The 23,148-nt window shown below is 35.9% G+C and overlaps 1 protein-coding gene across 1 annotated transcript in view; it reads left to right on the top strand.

Annotated features, from left to right (window-relative positions):
* Nucleotides 1-23,148, top strand: part of LOC109070444 (NT-3 growth factor receptor-like) — a 109,018-nt gene that overhangs the window by 38,662 nt on the left and 47,208 nt on the right. The window contains exons 4-7 of the mRNA XM_042727225.1: nt 13,624-13,692; nt 20,398-20,552; nt 21,347-21,489; nt 21,570-21,711. Of these exons, the coding sequence (XP_042583159.1) occupies nt 13,624-13,692; nt 20,398-20,552; nt 21,347-21,489; nt 21,570-21,711 (509 nt within the window). The remainder of the gene's footprint in view (nt 1-13,623; nt 13,693-20,397; nt 20,553-21,346; nt 21,490-21,569; nt 21,712-23,148) is intronic.

Raw genomic sequence — 23,148 nt, 5'->3', positions numbered from 1 at the left:
TTTTCTTCAATATAATCTCATTTTTATATTTTAATTTTAAACTTTATCTTTTTTAAATTTGACTTTTCTTTAAGTTTTAATCAACAATAACAATGCTGAACACTAAAAAATATTTATATAATACTGTATTCAAAATGTGTGCATACATAGCATTATCATGTGGTATAAAATTTATATTAAAAATATATAATTTATAGAAACATTGTAATCACAATCATGGCCTCAGGAGAGTGGTCCACTCCCACATGTGGCAATTTGTGGTTCCTGTTATTAGCACTGAATCACTGGGCTGCCACTCAATCTCTGACTGAAGAGCAGTATTCAAATCATACCCTCACTGACCCAGACGTAAACAGTTGCTTCAGAAGAGAGTAGCAGAATGCCTGTGAGTGCATTATGATGATTCATAAACCTCCTCTGTATATCACTGATTGTCGTGAGGTTATATACGGTCTCATTTTCCTCTGAATTCTATTGTAGAATTATATCCTTAGATCTATTTTCCACTGATAAAGTATAATGTTGTGCTCATAGCTTTTAAAAGACTATATAGTGCATTGATTACCATATTCATGTCACATGGTATTTACAGTACATGATACTCAGTAGGTGTCACAATTCAATTGGAGAAAGGAGCGAGGAGACGCAGGAGAATACTTCCATAGAGTTTAATTCCATCAACAAAGAGATATGAACACAGGAACTGAGGAATGATGTTTAAGAACTGACAAACACTAACTGAAAGGACTGGGGCTTTTAAAGGGTTAGTTCACCCAAAAATGAAAATTCTGTCATTAATTACTCACCCTCATGTCGTTTCAAACCCGTAAGACCTTCGTTCATCTTCGGAACACAAATTACAATATTTTTGATGGAATCTGAGAGCTGTCCAGAAACGTAGCAAGGAGATCTGTAAAGTAATCCATGTGACATCAGTGGTTCATCTGCAATTATATGAAGCTACGAGAATACTTTTGTGTGCAAAAGGAAAAAAAAACTAATTCATTCAATACTAAAATTATAATTGCGGACGGATGAACCACTGATGTCACATGGATTACTTTACAGATCTCCTTGCTACGTTTCTGGACTTGGGGACATTTCAATTGCATTGCTGTCTATGCAGGGTCAGACAGCTCTCAGATTCCATCAAAAATATCTTAATTTGTGTTCCAAAGGTCTTACTGGTTTGAAACGACATGAGGGTGAGTAATTAATGACAGAATTTTCAGTTTTGGGTGAACTAACCCTTTAAACACAGGATAACGAGGGACTAAGGAGACACACCTTGAATAAAATTAATAATCAACATGACGACGAAAACTGGGTCACAGGGAGAAAACACACACACAACATGGAACAGAGTCTGACATAATGCCCCCCTCCAGAAGGCGTGACCTCACGCCACATAACATCCAAAAGGGAGGGGGGATGGGCACTCTGGAGGTCCTTCAGAACAGACACAGGACAGTGGGCCACCAGAGTGGTAACCATTCAGGGCTGTACTCGGGGGCCTGGAGCCATCCCTGGGCTTAACGGGGAATCTGGAGCCCTCCCTGGGTTTAACGAGGGATCAGGAGCCCTCCCTGGGCTTAAGGGGGAAACAGGAGCCCTCCCTGGGCTTAACTTGGGATCAGGAGCCCTCCCTGGGCTTAACTCGGGATCGGGAGCCCTCCTTGGGCTTGACTGGGGATCGGGAGCCCTTCCTGGGCTATGCTCTGGGGCTGGGCCGACACTGGAGCGAGCTTGCGGTGCGTTTGCGGCATTAACGTCCAGCGTTTTTGCCACATTAAAGTCCGGCGGGCTTGCCACATTAACTGCCAGCTGACTTGACTCGAGAACTGCTGGCGGAGGGGTTCCGGATTGGGGACTCTCCAGACACTGGATGACTGTCACCTTCCAGTCGAGGTGGGTGGTGTCTGGGAGCTCCGTGGGATTATGGAACGTCATCCTGATCCAGAACAGCGTTGCGAGGGTTTGCCCCTCGAGGGGGCTGGCGAGGGCGAACAACAGTAGTTGACCACTGTGCTGTACAAACCTTGCTAAAAAGACAGAAATAAATAAAAAACAATTTTAACCGTAATGCACTAAAGAGGAGAAAAAGATATAGACACAGTGAGTGAAGCCGAGAGTGTCACACCCCTGGACTCTTTATGTGTGTTTTTGCCCCTGTGACCCAGTTTCTGTCTCCTGTGTATGGTTTGATTAGTTCCCAGGTGTGTCTAGTTTTCCCTTCACAGTGTTCCTTGTACCTGTTTATTTAGTTATTCCATGCACCTGTGTTTCCCCAATTATCCTGTCTTTATAAGCCTTGTCCTTTCAGTCTGTGTTTTCGGGTCTACCAGTTACAAGTTCCACACGTGTGTCTTCCTCCTGGGTCCATGTTGGATCTACCCCTGTGTTGGATTAATAAAGAGTTTTATTTAGCTTATCCTCTGCTTCGTGTTCCTTCCGGCAGCGTTTTGTGACAGAGAGCAAGATATGCCTTGTCATATTTCCTGCATTTAGCTTCTGAATGACCAGCGCCTGCCTGGGTTTGTGCAACATCATCTATGGCTTTTCTCTTCCCTTGCACAAACTGATCCATCTCCCATTCTAAGTTACGTCCTTTAGATGTGTTCAACTTGAAGCAGCACTGCTTAGACCGATCAGTGTTTGTCATCAAAGTACAGTGAAAGCTATAAGAGAGCGGACGTCTCCTTATGCTTTTTCTCGCCATACTTTGATTTCTACACCGATCGATCTTCAAGTTGAACACACTTCTTTACTCTCACCTGTCACGTGACTGAGTGTAATCTCAGCCTCTGCGATTGAAAAATCACACAAATGCAATTAATCGTTCAGCACTAATACTCAATGCTACATGATCATGGTATTACAGTGGTCCTCTTTAAATCTTACACTTGAATTTGCATGTGTTGCAGCAATTTTCCATCAAATGACTATGTGACTTTCTGAGATCAATGCTTTTCTGTGAAACAGACAGAAAAATGTCTTTTGCATATGTTTGGGAGAGCAGAATTGGAAAATGCAAATGTTTTTAGGCATGATTATTTCTGTATCTCTCTCCTAGACTGATACGTTTTTCAGTAAATTCAGTGTGGCTCCTGCACAACTGGTGCCAAATTAATTTACTTCTTAATTCATTAACTACCATACGCCCTGTTCAGTTTGCACTGGCATTTTTCTTCACAGTGCTGAAAGATGACCTTTTAAAAGGGCAGTTCCTGAAATACGCAGGTGGCTCTGCACAAAACACCAAAACATTTAGATTTACACTGAAGACATTTAGCGGACTCTTTTCTGTTGAGACTTGCAAAAGTGTTTCAGTTCCATTTAAGAAAATTGCTTCTGTGGTCTACCGAGAAAAGGTGTTCTTTTGTTTTCATCACCATTACTACAGTCTTCAGTGTCACATGTTCCTTCAGAAATCATTATAATATGCTGATATGCTGCTCAAGAAACATCACTTTTAATTATCAGTGTTGAAAACAGTTGTGCAGCTTAATATTTTTGTGGAAATTTTTTTTTATGATTATTTGATGAGTATAAATTAAAAAATAACAGCATTTATTTGATTTTTTTAATATGTTAAAGTCTGTATGGTACATTTTTGTTCAATTTAATGCATCCTTGCTGAATAAAGGAATTAATTTCTTTTGAAAAAAATTAGTCTGTTGCAAATACTAAATAGGAGGCGACAAGATTATGCAGCCTTAAGAAACCTTAACCTTTAATTTAATCAAATTATATGGCACCAGCCTTTGATCATTCAATATAAAGCGATCCCAGAATGCATTGCGTCAAATGTGCATTCTGAATGTACTGTATTTAATTTAATACTAAAAACAGTATACACTAGTAACCACCAGGCTACGTCACCCAACCGATTGCATTGTTGGGTTTTTTAAACTTGATTCAGGCATCAATAGCAGGTTCAAAGCAGAGGAAATACATATGAATATCTGGCCTGGTTAGGATCAGCTGGGCTGCAGCATTCTCCATGTGCTGCAGACATTTCATTTCTCATACTGGGCTGTCGGCCAACAGTGAGTTGCATTAATGAAGATGAGACCAGTGTAAGGGCTGTACTGTAGTAAATCTACTGTCCAATAGACAGGAATAGAGATCTAGTGCTTTGAATTCGCAGGTTTGTCATTATCTTAAAGGGGTCATACGATGAGCAATGACATTTTCCTTGATCTTTTGGAAGAAATGAGTTTGATGTACTATGAAAATGTGCTGTAACTTTAACAACTCAAAACTTCTTTCCCAGAAACACTGCTTATTGAAACGAGTATGCAAAATCAACTCTTCTGAACTTTCACAACTTTCTGATGACCTACAGATGCATTAAAGGAATAATTCACTAAAGAAAAAAAAAAAAATTTCATACTTTGTACAACAGGGGTGCCCAACCCTGCTCCTGGCGATCGACTGTCCTGCATTGTTTGGCTTTAACCCCTAATCAAACACACCTGTTTAATTTTTAAGTGAGCCTGAAGACCTTAATTTTTGCTTCAGGTTGTTTGATTAGGGTTGGAGCTGAACTTTGCAGGACAGTCGATCGCCAGAGCAGGTTGGGCACCCGAGTCCTTAGGGCATCCAAGATGTAGATGAGTTTGTTTTTTTATCAAAACAGGTTTGGAGAAATTTAGCATTCCATCACTTGCTCACCAATGGATGAGCAGTGAATGGGTGCCGTCAGAATGAGAGTCCAAACAACTGATAAAAACATCACAATAATCCAGAAGTAACCCACATCACTCCAGTCCATCAATTAATGTCTTGTGAAGTGAAAAGTTGTGTGTTTTTAAGAAACATTAAAACATTACTTCCAGCTAAAATACAAGTCCTCTTTTCATAACATTGCTTTCTCCAGTGAAAAATACATCTCTCTCATGTTTCCAGAAAAGAACAGATCATGCACAGATCAAGCACAGTTTATAAGCGAAAACATTTCTAAACAAATATGTCTGTGGATTTTGAGGACAAGAATGGACTTCTGGAGAAAGCAATATTATGGGTTATGGACATGTATTTTCGCCAGAAGCAACAGTTTAAAGCTAATACGCCTTAATGATGGATTTGTTTCTTACAAACATGCAGCTTTTACTTCACAAGACATTGATGGATTGGAGTCATGTGGATTACTTGTGGATTATTGTAATATTTTTATCAGCTGTTTGGACTCTCATTCTGACGGCACCCATTCAATGCAAAGGCTCCATTGGTGAGCAAGTGATGTAATGCAAAATATCTCCAAATCTGTTCTAAAGAAGAAACAAGCTGACGGCCTAAGGTTGGATATACTTTCAGCAAATGTTCATTTTTAGGTGAACTATTCCTTTAACACTAGACGGTCTGCAGTTACATGATGTTTTCTGTGCAGACACTTGGCTGGTCTGGTCATGGTGAGTTTAAAAGGAGAAAGCACTAGAGATGTTATTCCTAAACATCAAGCCATAAAATATGGAAAAGTCTGCCAAACCTTGTGCTATTCCTAACTGTGTGCAGCACCTGTCACTCTGCATATCCTTCTTAACAATCCCAATGTTAGAAACAAGCAAGTCAAGTTATTTTCAACAAAGTGCCTGATAATTTCAGTCCGACTATTCATTTATGCGGCATATTTCAGCTTAGACTGTGTTGCAGTTTCATAGTGTGCATGGCTTTTGGATTTTGGATAAGATGGTTAAAAAATATTTCGACCCCACAACAAATATGAGTCATGGGGCTCAATTTGAAACTTTTCTTTTCTAGAACTATTCTTAGACAAATTAGATAAGTCTGTGGGTTTACAGATAATTTTTTTTTTCGTGTCAGATGTTGTGACTTTCTGAAATTAAAGATAATTTCTCTAGGTTTTCTTTTTCTTTTTCTTTTTTTTTTTACAGAAAAATCTTGCCTAAAAGATTATTTTATAAACGATCCCTTACTAACTTGTAATGGATATTTTAAAAAGTTGATATTTAGGATAAAATGCCTTTTGCTTCAAGGAAAACTGCACATATATTCTGCTGTTAAGTATAATCAGAGCTGGGAAGATTACTCACTAATTGCAATCCATTACTGATTCCAAATTACGTGACAGAAATTGTAGTTAGTTTCATAAGTTTCATAATCCATTACATTACACATTTTAGGTAATATAATCAGACTACTTTTTGATTACTTTTAGATTACTTTTGATCTAACTTGTTTATCCCATTGATTTAAACAGGATAATATTGTATCATACTGAATTAAAAAATGCAAAGAAAAAGAAAATATATTCCATTTGTTGTCACTGACAACATGACGTGCATTAAACAGTAATTATGTCAAGGTTTCCCAAACTTTAGGAACTGCAGGGGGTTTATGAGTTTACTGAAAAGCAGTAAATAAGTAGGGTGATATCAGGTAAAATGGGCCATTTAAGGTTTGGGGGTCCCAGCCCCTCTGGAATTTATAACCAATGACTACAAAGGATTTCAAACTGTTGTCGTAACTGTGCTTGACAAGTAACAGGTGATTTGACTGGTTTATGGTTGCTATGGTGGGCGGGGCAATAATTCTTATCAAGACTGCACCAGAAAGCTGCATGGTAAGTAGCCTGGCATACCAAATCTAACTAAACTATTATAAGGATGATAAATATATGTATAAAAAAAACATTCACATAAAAAAACTATGCATAATATCGTCTTAATGGCATCAATCAGAAATAATGTTGTTAGTTTGGTATAGGAACATATTTTTTGAAAAAGTGATGTTTTTCTTGGCGGCCCAATTTACCTTAACCCACTGAGGTAAAATGGGCCACATGGTTTCAGCTAAAATGGGCCATCATCTGTGTCACTCACAAACACACATACACATGTGTTTGAGTGTGTGTTTGAGTGTGAGTGTGAGTGTGTGTCTCTCTCACACACACACACACACACACACACACACACACACACACACACACACACACACACACACACACACACACACACACAACACACCATGACCCCCCCCCCCCCCCCCCCAACAGTAATAATGGTAGCAGATATTTTATTTACAGTGAGTATGGCAAACGAGAAGGAAGCGAGAGGAGAGAAGAGAGGGAAAAGGAAAGAGAGGAAGTGAGAGAGGAGGAAAGATAAAGAGGAGGCAAACAGTGGAGACAGGAAGTGAGAGAACAGGTGAGGAGAAAAAGGAATGCAATGGAAATGAGAAGAGACACAAAGAGAGAAAAAGAGATGAGGAGCAAGGACCAGAGAGGAAAGGATACAAAGATAAAACAGGGAGGGAAAGTAAGGCCAAACAACTACAATCTGTGGAAAGAGAACCAAAAGAAAAAAAAGCAGGCAAGAGAAGCAAATCACCTTGCAAAGCCTGCAACACCCACTATGGTGACCTAAATGACCCTAAGGCTAATGAGGAATGGGTAAAATGTGATCCATGTTCTGCCTGGTTTCATGAGAGCTGTGGTGAAGAGAATGGTATCTGTGATGACGATGGTTTTCATTTGCAAAGACTGTGTTTGAAAAATGTTTTCATCACACACACACAAATCAGTTCTAAATTTTGAATGTGAAAGTAATTTGCACATTTCGTTCTAAATGTATTGTTCACACACAGGACACACACACACACACACACACACACACACACACACACACACCACACCAACTGACATCAGTTCACTGATCTATGTTGTTACAAAATTGACTTTTTTAATTGCACATTTGAATATGTGGGTTTGCACCCCAAATGTATTTTTTTTTAATGGCACATATGAATATGTTTGTTTAATGCAGTTTAAATGTTATGTGGCTGTATAAGCAGTTGTGTTTTAAAATTAAAATTGATGATAAATTACTATTTCCCTTGCAGTTTGACTGGCCCATTTTACCTGAAATAGCTGGCCCATTTACCTGAAACTGCTCATGCAAAAAAAGTTGGCACAAATGATGTTTCAAGAACTGTAGGGCCTAAATAATTATATTTTATTACATAATTTCAACACAAAATGATCAAAAACAGTCATTATTAATCACAAATACACATGAAATAGGCATATATGGTATTGCATCAAACACCAAAATATTTGAAAATGTTTCTGTCCAGTCCACTCATTTTATCCTGTTTAAGCCAGTGGCGTAGCCACGGGTGTGCCAGGGTGTGCTTGTGCCAGTGCCAGGTTGCCACCCACAGTGGCAGCTGGCACACCTAAAAATAGATGCAGAATTATTTTTTATAGTCTCAATAAAAAAACGTTTACTAAACTTGGGCTATTGTTGTTTTACTTAGAAAATATATATTTTAAAATCAACCCTTTCACGCATAAGTTACAAATATTTTAACTGACCCCTTGTTTCCATGGTGACGCGTCATGATTGTCACGTGACACACCGCGGCCACAATAACTAACAGATGTATCGCTATTCGTTTTATTTAGTTTTTCATTTTTTATTAAAAAATATTCACAAACATTGACACGCTTACCATGTCAACTATTTGATATTCCGATTCTTCGTTTAAAAACCTTTATAAACTATCTTGATCTAACGAGATGAGCGCTGCATGTCAGAGTCCTGTCAGCTGGATTTAACGTACAGCCAAACTGTCTCTGGTACAGCACTTGAATTCCCCAGTTTCTCCCGAAATACATGAAAGTAAGTGGCTGTTGAACTGTGAGAATAGAGTAAACTTTATTGTTCTGCTATGTGTGTCTGATATATGAATAAAACACATAGGCAAATTACATTTGAATATATAGATAGTAATTTTACTGCTTCCATAGACATCAGTGTGTATTTTACAAACTACCAATGCATTGTTTTAAGTGATTATGTATATTTAAATGTATGAAACCTAAAATAAACATTATGTGGTTGAAAACACTGCATATTAGTTTTATATGATAATTGTTGATATATGACAAGCGCTGAGCGCGTCCGTCTCTGGCTCAGCAGCCAACGCGCGAAAGCAGTTTGAATCTGGCAGCTCTGTGACGCCACTGAACATTCTAAATCATTCTCCAGGGGCACAGAAATAAAAATCCATATATGGTGTCATAATGCTCAACACCGGCCACGCCGTCTCGCCCTTTAAGCATCACTGTAAAACCCTAACGCTCAAAATAATTAATGGTTCGAGTAGGAAAAACTTAAATTAAACGAATAAGTCAGTGAAATTAACTTTTAGATTATTTAGCTTTGTTTTTCTTTCAAGTTCACATAACTGATATATTTTTAAGTAAACTAAACTGTTTCATTGTTTTGAGTTTTATGAAATTATTTATTTTAATTTAGACAAACTAATAACTGAAACGGCTTTGATGTCTATTTCCCAGCATGCTTTGCCGATGGCACTCAAAAGGGAGAGTAAATGCTAAAATTAAGTGTAATAATTTTTTTTTTTTTTTTTGTGTAAGATTAATGTTAAGTGTGAGATTTAGCAATGATTAATGTTTTGCTAATTTATGTTATTACAGAATTTCTGTTAATGTTGGCTTTATGGTGACAAGTGGTAAATGCAGCTTGATTTGAGAGCAAATGATCCCTTTATATTGTTACGCTCATACAGCTTCTGTATAACACTATGTAATATGTTAGCAAATTAGTATGTAAGCAGATTAGCTTTTAAAAGCTAACTGAGTTTTATACTAATAAAAGTGTTCACATTGAGATCAATTGAAAGTTTTAAGTTATTGATGAATTAATGTACTCATACATTTTATTGTAACTTGAAATGTTTAAGTACAAAATAAAAATCTGCTAGTTCTGCTTACTTATCGGGTTTACAGTGTACTTCATAGATTTGAGTTATATTAATTGAATGGACTTAGTACTATTAACTTTATTTACCCAAGTTATCTTAACAATAAGTTACTGAGTTACTTGGACACAAATCAAATATTTTTTTATGCTTACATTTTTTGAGTTAATAAACTTAAAGGATTTAAGGCAATCGGTTTCCTCAAACGGTTTAAGTTGAACTAACTCATCAGGTTTTACAGTGCAGCTAACAGGCACTATGTTATGACTATGTTATGGGCGATCCTGAGTGTAATGTGTAACTCCCGCAAATGGGAGTCTATGGCAGCCCTATGAGACAATGAGACATAGTACACCTGATTGCTCTCATCATGCTGATCACAAACAATATCATACATTAAGACTCCGCCCATTACAGTAGTAGCCATTTTGAAAAGTACAGTCTTCCGTTTTTTTTTTTTGCTCAAATGATCTTCGGGGCGAGCTGCATAAAAGTACTGTCCCCTATTTCTGATGTTTTGTTCTTCAGGCTCTGCACTGCTCTTGGTGCTTAAATGCTTGCTGCGCTGCTGTACTTGATGTGCGCCATACTTGGTCTGCTTGCTGTGCCTTACATAGCTTGGCCCCGTATTGCCTGCTTGCAGCTATATTATTTTATATAGTTTTATGGTTATGTGGGGCATGGTTATGGTTAGGGTTAATAATTTTGCACAGTAATCTGACAATAAATGTGGCACACCCAGATTTTCATATGCACACCCAGAGTCTCTTTTCTGGCTACACTACTGGGGAGAACCAATAAATTATGAATCATTTATTGCTATTGAGTGAATAATATGTAATCATGTAATCAATAAAGCAGAAACTGTAGTCTGATTCCAAGTATTTTAAAATGCAATTCAATCTAATTACAAGTACTTAATTTTTGGAATTACATAATCCAGGTTACATATAATCAGTTACTGCTCTGAGTATCTTATTGATCATGTGTTGTCATGTCAGGGTGTATTTTTGATAGTACCACAGATATACTGAAAAACATTTAAAAACATTTTAACACTTTAATATGCTTCACCTTTAAGTAACACCCACAAAGATGTGCAATTACATAAATTGACTTATGCAACACATTTTAATAAGACTCCATCAGAAGCTCTTTGAAGCAGAAACTGAATGGTTGAATTACTATGAGTTTCAAATAAAAAATGGACTTATGCTCAAAGGCCTCAGTCAGAGTGTACGCGTGTGTGTTTTGAGTGTGTGTTGTGGGTGTTGACACTTTAAAGTGCACAGCGGCAACAAAACCCCTCCCCCTGCATCAGGCCGCATCAGAGAGCTTGTTGCTATGGCAACTGTCTTTGGCAGCCAGCAGTGCTTGTTATAAAACTCATAAGAGTTTCTAATGACCCTGAAAATATGCCAGTCGTCTAGTCAAATAGCTTCTTATAAGACATGCATCCATCACTCCAGCCATCTTACAGCTGTGTTTGTCTAGAGCAGATTTCTAGAGAAAAAAATCTATGCGGTTGCTAGGTAGTTGATTGATAGTCCAAGTCAAAAGAGCCCACCAAAAAGTCCAGTGGTTTTGGTCTATCCTCCAGTCTAATTTTGTGGGATTTTTCCTATTTAATCATGCACTTGGGCAAAAATTGAATGTCTGATCCTGAACTTTTTTGAACCGTAATATCGATGGTCATTTTATTGGTGATTATTTTAGATGAAATTAGAACCTTTGAAACACTGAGTCAGATGCTTTGTGAAGATTAAAGCATTATCTTTTCACTGAATTTACTGATATGTCTTCTTTTCTGAGGGAAACGTAAAGAGTGTATAATCTGAGTGCTTCCTTAAATGTATTATTTGATATATTTGAGATATACAGGAACAGATCTACCAAAAGGTTTCAGACCATGGACCATTTATAACCATATTTTGCACTGAAATCTAAAACAAATGCATTGATAAATTATATATTACAATTTTGCCCAAATATTGATGCTTAATATAATTTAAGTCGAATTACAGACCCATTCTATGATGTCCGTTCTATTTTTTCTCCATATCACGGATGTCCATCTTTCTTTATAACCAGTGGATTTATCTAATGCCCCCTACCGCATATCATGCCTTTGGCTTTGTTGGTTAAAAGCCATTTACAAGTCCCAGACCACCTCTTTGTATTGAATTTGTTGGCTTTTAAAACCTGCAGTCTTTCATTGCGTCTACTGAATTTGTAGACGGCGAACTGCTCAAGTTCTCTTTATTGATTTGGCTGAGCGGCCCCTGCAGCTGCTCCTTTTCTCTCAGCTCCTCTTGGCAGTGATGGAGGCTCTCTCTGATTTCCTGTTGCATAAAGTCCTTCTCTCTCATGTTAACTCTTTCGTTAATGTTGTTTCACAGAACGTGTTCACTGAATAAGTATTTGTGGAACACTTTGTCTTGCTCTTTATATTTGTGTGTCTAATTATTTTTTAGCATACAGTATGTACACTTTTAAAAAGTACAATATTTGACTTATTTTTAAAGTTTAATATTCACTTATGTTAGACATTTTAAGAGAGTGTCTGCTATGTGCTGCTGTTTACCATTGTGCTGAGGAGTAGAGCTTGTGGTTATGTGGCTCTGAATGAATACTATAATGTATATTATAATGTGTATTTCTTAACTCAATGGGTAATGGCTGTGCTAATAATACTGTTTGTTTGTGTGCTATCCTAAATATAGAAACTACAGAAACATACATAACTGAACGTTAAACACTAACAGGTCTTTCTGTTTACTGAAAAACAGGTTTGCATATACTCATTAAAAACATAAAGTTCAACAAATTCTGTTATTATTTGCTCACCCACAAGTTGTTCCAAACCTGTAAGAGTTTTGCTATTTTGCTGCACACAAAATAAGATATTTTGAAGAATGCTGGTAACCAAACTATGGATGTTTTCTGTATTACTGAAGTTAATGGATACCAGCACCAACATTCTTCAAAATATCTTCTTTTATGTTCAGCAGAAGAAAGAAACTCATACTCATTTTTGGGTGACCTATCCCTTTAAAATGTATGTCTAAAATTAAGATAAATTAATTTCCTTTAAATTAATTAGTTACCTTAAAAAAAAAAAAAGAATTCTATTCTATTTCTATTGTAGATGCATCATGATCATGTTATATATATTTATATTAGGGCTGTCAAATGATTAATCACGATTAATCACATCCAAAATAAAAGTTTTGTTTACATAATATACGTATGTGTACAGGGTATATTTATTATGTATATATAAATACACACACATAATAAAATATATTTTGAAAATATTTACATATCATATATTTATATTCTTATATTTTAATATTATATATAAATATATTTAATATGTAAACATAACATATTTTTCTTAAATATATACATGCATGTGTTTGTATTTATATATACATAATAAATATACACAGTATACACACATATATTATGTAAACAAAACTTTTATTTTGGATGTGATTAATCGTGATTAATCATTTGACAGCCCTAATATATATCTATATATATATATATATATATATATATATATGTATATTTTTTTTTTTTTTAAAGGTCGACATGAAATTAAAATTGATGTGCTTCTAGATATATTGTGCTTAATTCAGAGGATATTCTTGAAAATACTGAAAAAAATATTCATAATCTTTCATTAAAATGTACAAATTTGCTTCACCTTCCTCTCTTTTTCAGCCGATGTCACAAATCTCACAGAAAATAGCACATTTTGGGAGCAAAATGTGTCGCAAGCCTTATGTTCTGTTGATTTTATTGCTTCCTGTGTTCACAGCTAAATCATAAATTGCTGTTCCTCTTTCTTCTTGTCTCCTTGCACAGAAACCTGTCCAAGAACCCTCTGACAACACTCTCTTGGCAGCTTTTTCAGCACCTTCAGCTGGTCGAACTGTAAGTTCATCCTGCATTAGTTAATAGTATTTCCAAAAGTGAGAAAACTGCATGCATTCAATTGCCAAATCGCAGTATAAAGAACATACCAAGCAATAATTCCTCAAAACTCTCTCTGAGTTTTTCTATGAAAAGCAGCACTAGCCTGCTAAATTGGACGCTGAAATCCAGGCTTTTCCAGGCTCGATTGCATTGCTGTGTTCGTTAGAAATGTTTTCAGCACTTTACTGTCAACTAATTTGTTTGTGCGCCCCCTGCTCCCATCCTCCGATAGACTTGTGTCTCTGTCAAAGCAAAACATCTCCGGTGGTGAAGCAGAGACACTTTTTACATGTCTGTGAACAGTCGAGTCGCTCGTGTTGGTTAATTAAGACATGGCAGTGAAATGTATTGGTCTTGTCTGCTGGGAGCCTGACCTCATTTTCTTGTTTGTCATGAATATTTGAACAATCTGCATGCCCATAAAGTGATGAGTTTGTTTATTGATTGTGAGCGACGATGTGGTGTCTTCGTATTGCACTTAAAATGACAATTCAATTCTTTTGAATTTGACACGTCCCGTCCTTGTTCTTTTTGTTGTGGCTGAACACAACTTGCAGAGCCTCTGATATATGTCCTGCTTAATTTTTTATTATGCACATTTTTGCCCCTTCATTTCAGAATGTGTTGGGGGATTTTGGGACCGTGTGTCATGCACGTCATGTCATTTGTCCAAATGTGTCCTCCAGGAAATTAGTTTTACCAGAATCTGATTTGTGTTAACTGTTATGGTGAATTAGGCATATTTACCAGGTGGGTGCTTTAGAGATCATTTCAGCACACTTCAGTGCTAAAATGCAAGATAATTTAGTACTGAATTTAATAAGTGTTCATCTGCACCTCTAAAATGTGCCATTATGAGGCAATATCAAAAGATCAACCTGCCTCAAGTACTGTTTTGTGTGATTCTTTGATTTTAGGTCATTACTGGAATAACTCTGTATGGACTAACTTGTAAATATCAGGAAAATTGTAATATTCAGACCTAGGAAAGTTTTAGAAATAAATGAATGTCACAGACATTTTTATAATGAATATTAATCAGTCTAGCTACTTCTGTTAGTTTGTTTGTTATTGTTTTTAAAAATCTACAGTAAATTATGATTAGAAGCTTTATCTATTAATGATGAATGACTGTGAAGTGAATTTATTGGATAAAAAGAAGTTGTGGTAACTGTGCTTAAATTATATCACTGTTGTAGTGCACATTCACTCTTAAAAATAAAGGTGTTCACGATGCCATAAAATAATTTTTTTTTGTCTAAATGGTTCCATAAAGAATCTTTAACATCTGAAGAACCTTTCTGTTTCACAAAAGGTTCTTTGTGGTGAAAGAAGGTTCTTCAGATTACAAAAAGGTAAGAAAGAGATGGTTCTTTAAAGAACTTTTGACTGAATTGTTCTTTGTGGAACTAAAAATGCTTCTTCAATGGCATCGCTGTGAAGAACCTTTTAAGCAAATTCATTTTTAAAAGTGTAATACCTTTATTGTAGATGATGATATAAACAACACGTCACTTGTCCAGATTTGTCCTCCAGGAAATTGTTTTACCAAAACCAGATTTGTGTTCACCATTATGGTGAATTAGGCATATTTACAATGTGGGTGCTTTAGAGTTAATTTGAGCAAAGTTTAGTGCTAAACTGGAAGATATTTTAGCACTGAATTTAATAAGTGTTCAATTGCACCTCTGTGTGCCATTAGGAGCCAATATCAAAAGATAATCCTGGCTCAAGTAGTGTTTTGTGTGATTCTTTAATTTAGGGCCACTTACAGAAATAACTCTGTAAGGAATAATTTGTAAATGTCAAACCTGAAAATCAATGAAATTTCTATATTGAGTGTAAATCTTTCTGTTTTTTTATTTTCAGTCAGCTCTTTTGTTATAGGTTGTTTTTTTTTGTTTGTTTGTTTGTTTTTGAGTAAAATCTCTAGTACAGTACATTAAGAATCTTTATCTATTAAAGGTTCAGTTCACCAATTTTGTAAATGAACAATGTTTATTATTTTCCCAAGTGACCTGCGCCAATATATCCATGTTTATTTGTCAGCAGAAGTCCACCAGATGACACAAACCCCTCATCCAGTGGACTTTTCAACAGCTTCGGGGCTTTTGTGAAAAATGCAGATTTTTGTATCCCCACTCTAGTCTGATCAAGCCCAATGCATTATGACTGTTTATACACATTATACATATATATTAGACATTTTTTTGCCAGAATTTGTGTTTCTACTGCACAGCCAACTTCCAGTGTACATAATACCTTTACATTAAACATTTCCAAACAATGCCAGAAAGAGTTAAAATTAAACAGGTCATATGCAAATGTTGCTTTTAAGTTTGCAATGTTAAAGGGATAGTAGCAAGACGATAAATATAATTCACCCTAAAAATGAAAACTGTCATCATTTACTCACCCCCATGTTGTATTAAAATGGTATGTTTTTTCCAATGTTGAATGGGCTCCAGCGTTCTTGAAAATATCTTCTTTTGTGTCCTGCAGCAGAAAGTAAACAACATGAGCGTGAGTAAATGATGACAGATTTTTGTTTTATTTTTTTGGTTGGAGTATTTCTTTAAAGAAATATGTGCATGATTTGTCAGTTAAAAATAATGTTTCAGAGTTTAATCAGAGCATGTAACCAATCAGAATGTTCTTGCTGTCCTGTATTATCTGAAAGTGACTTGGTGATACATTCACCACTGGCATGACGTGTCATCAAAATGACTGATCATACAGTTAAACGGCACTTAAAATGAAAATGAAAGAATGCATTGCAATAAATCCGACAAAGTCATTGTCTTCAAGGACACTTAGTACACAAACATTTGCAGACATACTTCATCAGCATAAGGTCTGAGTGTCTCCTCTGTCTCACTCTGAGTGAGTGGGTACTTCCTTTTTTTTCAAAGGAAGTGACATCAAGATGGGCTGGGGGTTACAGATTATAGCTCAATTTTTCAATCTGTTGTTTTGACAATATTCAATATGACTCTTGTTTTGAAATTATATTTCCTTTTATTGAAAAAAAAAAAATATATTATATATTATAGAACATTTTTTTCACTCACAAGAGCCATCCTTTCAGCAAAGCCAATTAGAATCTAAATGTTCTAAAAAGTAAAACAGAGACAAATTTTCACTAATGTAGCAAACAAACAAACAAACAAACAAACAAAAACATCAAAATGTGTGTGTATCATTTTATATAGATGAAATGGATGTATGGCTGAATGGAGGAAAGAAAAAGCAAAAAGCATAGGAAAGAACAACTGGAAAATCTGCATTTATTTCCACTAAATATACTTTTTAAACAAACAAATTTGAACTTCACTGAACAAATTGCATGTATTATGGAGATAAATGGTGTAGACTGGTATCAGTTATGTTGCTGTGGTGCTGTAATAATGGTTTAATCTTCAAAGCTAGATGAGATTCACGGGCATTATTGATTTTCAGACCCAGTGAATCCATCCTAACAGTCATTGTAATATAATATCATCCTGAGGGTTTGGAAAAGAACTGAGAATTTAGACTTTATCCATTAGGACAGCGATTCTCAACTGGTGGGTCACAGGTCTTTTCTGATGGGGTCGTGAATAGCAGAAGAAACCAAATGCAGAAAACAAATAATAAACCACAACATCAGATCTTAAATATGTTTTTGTTTACTTTTAAATATTTTTTGGGTCTCCACTTAAAGGGATAGTACACCCAAAAATGAAAATTCTGTCATCCTTTACTCACCCTCATGTCGTTCCAAACCTGTATGAGTTGCTTTCTTATGTTGAACATAAAAGAAGATATTTTGAAGATCGCTGGTTGGTGGTTCCCATTGACTTCCATAGTATTTCTCTTCCTACTGTGGAAGTCAATGGGAACCACCAACTGTGGAACGACATGAGGGTGAGTAAAGGATGACAGAATTTTCATTTTTGGGTGAACTAGCCCTTTAATGTCCAATGTAAAATCTGTATTCTGAAGCAAAACCAGACCCACTGCTTTAAAGCACCACAATGTTTTGTTTTATTCTTCAAAAAGAAAATTATCCCATTACATTCTACACTTTATGCATCTTACAATTTCATTTCTCAATAGCTTTCAGGTGCACAAGCACAACTAAACCTCATCAGCGTGCATAATCATGTTATGGGCTGTCAATCACCGTTGATGATAGTCAGGCCCCCCGCTGGCCGCCGCTGGGTTATTTCTGGCAGTGTAAATGATGTCTGAGTTTAAGCTCAAAGCACGTGTAATTACTTAGAAAAGAAAACATCTTTTTTGTTGCTGTTGATAGACTCCCTCGCAACTTCTTAGTTTACTTCATGAACAAACTCTTTCACATTTCTATCAGAATTACATTCAAATCATTTCGGTGATTCTGCCTGTAAGCTCATTCCACGTGTTACAGAAGCGTTTGTTCTTGCGGGTGACCTGACTCCTGGAGGTTTGCAGAAAGGGATTTGCAGAATAATGAAGGGCTCTGAAAACATACAGTAGTGTATTTTCTAACCCGAGCATACAGATTTATGGACTAAAGTTTCACGCTAAGATCAAAGCCTGTGGGTAATGATATACAGTTCTTCACGTTGTGAGCGCCTCATCTTTCTTTCCATTCAGCCACTGCGACTGTTTTTCACAAAGTGAAATGTTGTATTATTCCAGTAATCAATGTCTGCGCACCAAGTACAATTTTTTTTTTTGTAATAATATAAAAGTCAGCTGTCTTTTTTTAATCAGTTTATAGCATTCTTACTGGATAGTATTAATTTCTATTAAAAAATAATAATCTTATTTTCATCAGCAGTGTGTATACTTTGTTGCATGAAATTGTATTTTAAGTGTCTTTCTTTTGCATTAAAAAAACAAGTTTGTACTCCAGAACTACTAGAAGGAGTAGTAGAAGCACAAGTACTAGAATGCAAATGCTCCTAGCTATGCAAGCTCGATTTCACACTTAGTTGCTTTCAGAAATATTTCTGCAAAAGTATGTGTTGTGTTTTGAGGCATTAGTGTAAACTGCCTTCTGTAGGCACTAAAGCACGCAGCTGTCTGCTGCAGTCAGTTCTCTCTTTTCACAATTTTGCAGTTAAGTTCAGCTGTCAACTTGTTATAGCTAGCTATCTAAATAATAAGACATCTGTTTTAATGTCACAGACACAGAGAGGAACTCTATTATCTACACCAGGACTGAGATTTGTCACGGGACAGTGCACTTACAATGTGCTGGCCAAGCATATTTACATACTTGCACATGTTTCTGGTCTAAAATAAAGTAAATATCTGGAAGCTATTAAGATGTGCTTTCAGAGAATGTATCTTTATCTGAGTTTTTTTTTTTTTTTTTTTTTTTTTTTGCATAAACATATAATTTATAATCTGATGTTTTAGTAACTGAATCTAGAATTTCTCTGCTGAGAATGGGAATTGTGTGCTTTGTGCACTTGCCAGTTTTACAGCTTTTAAATGCAAATAGCCATGCTTTTAATACTGTTTATGTTATGCATGATGTATGTGACATGTAAAAAGATGCAGTTGACAAAATGCTCAGATGTGCAATGCATGTCATGCAATAGTAAGTACATTCAATTAGCAGATGGTTTTTTTTTTTCTTTTTTTTTTTCAAAACAGGCTACACTTACCAAGGCTTGACACTTACTTTTTCTCCTAGCTGTGTGTTTTTCCTTAATAAAAGAACATAAGTAGATTTTTACAAGAAAAAACTAATTTAGTTTATTATCATACAATACCTGTATTCCTATAGTTTAAGAAAATATTAATCTTTATGTTTTTGTTTCCTTTTTTTGTTTTGTAACCAGAATACCAATATTACACAGGAAAACTATTCTCCACAACGCAGAATTTTTCACTATAAACGAGCCTGAAATGCACCAGGACTCTTATTTTGAAACATCTATGCTTTACTATTTCTGGCTGCTCGCTCAAAAACACGAGGGAGATAAAATATACACTCTTACAACAATATACAACATATTACAATATAGAAACCATAAACTAAACACTGTCGCAAATCATCATGTGTAAAATATTCATAAAAGAATGGTGTTCACTGATTGCGAGTTGCTCTAAAACCGTGAGCCTGTTGAATGCACGACAGCACCATGTTTTGACTTTGAACATGTAGTACTTATTTATTTTATGATTCGTAGCCTTTTGAAATTTAATAATCACATTAGGCTGTATTGTGATTTTCCGTCAAAAAATTTAATGTAATGATATTTAGGATTTACCGTATGTTATAAGATCTTTGCGTTTTTTTAAACAGCTGCAGGGACTTGTTTTATTCGCACAGATGCTCCTACTGTAAATACATTTTACAGTTCTCACACCTCTATTTTTAGTGGCAAATGTGAGTGAAATGCTCGCACCATTGAGCCCTGCTGCCTGTGGTTATGAGACTTACTCAAGGGCATGATGGTGATTGCTTATGGATCTCCCCGTGTGGGAAACCTACAAGCTTTCAGTAATCAGCCCAGGTCACTATGCCACTCCACCCGGGAGATATAGTGTCACAAACCTGCTGCTTTCAACCAACACAGGGAAAGTTTGATTGATTTTGCATGGCCAGCTCAGAGTTAACACTGCATGAAAGTGCTGGAGTTTGGGGATTGTATAACTGTTGGCTGTGTGTTGTTGATGCAGGAGGCTGGAGGGGGTCGTCTTTGACTGCGGCTGTGAGATCCGATGGATTCAGCTCTGGCAGCTGCGAGGTGAGGCCGGCCTGCACACCCAGCATCTCTACTGCAAGAACGGTGCAAGCAAGATTCGTCTGAGATCAATGAGCATTGCCCAGTGTGGTAAGACTTCTTTCTTCATAAATAATACAGCTGTAGGCCAAGCACGCACTACGAATTGTTATATAAGATCAGATTATTCATATGATGCAATATTTATCTCACATTATGATGCAGTATTGGGGAGAGTGAGGTAAGATCTGTCAGTTGTATTGCTCTCTTAATGAAGGAAATCATGCAACCATTTTTTCTTTTTTCTTATTCTTTCTGTCTTTTTTTTTTTTTTTTTTTGCTCATGCTACCAAAAAACATACAAAGGAGAACTGCACATTATCCATGTCTAAAAATCTAAATCATACATGTTGGTAAATTGCCAGTTTTAGGGTTAAGATTTGCCCCAATTATTGCATGTATATGTGACCATATTTTATAGATCAGTGTCATTTTAGTATTATTTATAAAGCATTACAGTATTTATTGATATTTTACATTAAATTAAAATGAAAACAGATATAAAAATATCAGTATTCAGTATTTTGTCATTTATATAATTCATTTATTATATATATTTCTTTCAAATTATTTATGGTTTTTAAAAAATAATAATTTTAGTACTTCAATTTAAATGACCATGCTAGCCATACTTTACACTGTTATGGTATGAGCAAACAAAAAGACTGAAATACTGAAAATTCTGAAAGTTTACACCATATACCATTCCAATTAATTAATTATGGACTTACAGTGGTAAAAATCTCTGTTTTAGGAAGTATTTTGGCAGAAACTGTTGTTACTATGGTAAATTCTTGTAATAGTGTGTTTAAGTAATGTACATAATAGTCATTGTTGTGATCTAGACTTGCCAGATATCAGCGTTGCTCACAGTAACCTGACTGTGCTGGAGGGTGGTAATGTGGTGCTCAGCTGTAACGGCTCTGGGTCTCCAGTACCTGAGGTGGACTGGACCGTGAACGGCCTTCACTCCATCAACACGCACCAGGTGATCATCCCACATCAAACATACCATTTAACCTTCTTTTCAGTCTAACCATAGCATAATGTTTCCGGTCTTTCCTCCAGTCAAATGTCTACTGGCCCAACATCCACTCCATCAACCTGACACTGGTCAACGTGAGCAGAGATGACAATGGGTTTGTTCTGACCTGCATCTCTGAGAATGTGGTCGGGATGACCAACGTGTCTCTTCAGTTGGCTGTGCTATGTATGTATAGTGCTTATTACAGGTTTTCATGTCTCATACTTAGTGTTTGCTATTGATAATACTGCAATGATACATCAAATTATGTGGCTTGGTGAGAAAGGTATGCTAGTACTTTTAGCAACAACAAAAAAAAACCCAACTAAAAATAAGGATAAAATTCTTCCTTTTTTAAGATTCTAAAGACAAATCTTTGAATACCTGAGGAATTTGAATTCTTAAAAAGAATATTCTTAAAAATAATTGTAATTAACCTGTTAAAGTTAGGATAGCTTCACACTTCCCCAAAGGTAAAATGTTTAATGAATTTATTTATTTATTATTATTATTATTATTATTATTATTATTATTATTATTATTATATTTTTTTATTTTAAGCATTACAATGTAACACTAGGCACATGTAATATATATTACTATTAATACGGATGTGCACAAGTACTCTAAAGTGACAACAATGATCAGTAATTTACTTTAAATATTGGTCATGATTATGTCAGATGCAATTATTATTATTATTATTATTATTTATTTATTTATTTTGCTGATTCTGCAATTCAGTAACTCTGACTCCAATATAAAAATTTATAAAAATTAAATAACATAATTAAAATAATACAACAACTAATTAAAAAAAACATCACAGTTACAAACAGAAAGGTCTGTAATTTTCTTCTTAAAGGGGTCATATGATGTTGCTTAAAAGAACATTATTTTGTGTATTTGGTGTAATGAAATGGGTTTATGCGGTTTAAGGTTCAAAAAACACATACTGTACTTATTGTTTCTCCTCTATGCCCCGCCTTTCTGAAACGCATTATTTTTTACAAAGCTCATCGTTCTGAAAAGCGAGGTGTGCTCTGATTGGCCAGCTATCCAGTGCTTTGTGATTGGCCAAATGCCAAAAGCATGTGACGGAAATGTTACGCCCCTTGACATACTGTGATGCGTGTCCCGGTCATAACCCCGGTGCTACAAGACAAAAACAATAAAACCCATTACAAACGAGCCATTTGTTGCATCAAGTGGGGACAAAATTATGGATTATAATGACTTATACTGTGTTTTTATGCGTTGCGTTGCAACGCGCTGCGTAAACATAAAACCATATCTGCATTTGTGATCGGAGAAACGACAAACACCAAGCGCTACTCTACACCAGCGGTTCACAATTCCAGTCCTCGCGCCCCCCAGCTCTGCATATTTTGCATGTCTCTCCTTGTTAACACACCTGATTCAGATAATCAGCTCGTTAGAAGTGAGCTCCGTGCATGAACTGTGTTCACATTGACATGGTCTCTACACAGTGTTCATTGCTCCCTACATCCTCATCAGGGGAAATCTGTTGAAGTTACCTCACTTTGGAACATTCATTCATGGATTTGCACTGCACAACGTCTTCACACACAGGCAAGTGTGACATCATATACCTCTGTAAAT

The sequence above is a fragment of the Cyprinus carpio genome, chromosome B7 (assembly GCF_018340385.1).
Source record: "Cyprinus carpio isolate SPL01 chromosome B7, ASM1834038v1, whole genome shotgun sequence".
Taxonomy (NCBI): Eukaryota; Metazoa; Chordata; class Actinopteri; order Cypriniformes; family Cyprinidae; genus Cyprinus; species Cyprinus carpio.
Note: the sequence above shows the minus strand (reverse complement) of the source record. Positions and strands in the feature narration are given on the sequence as shown.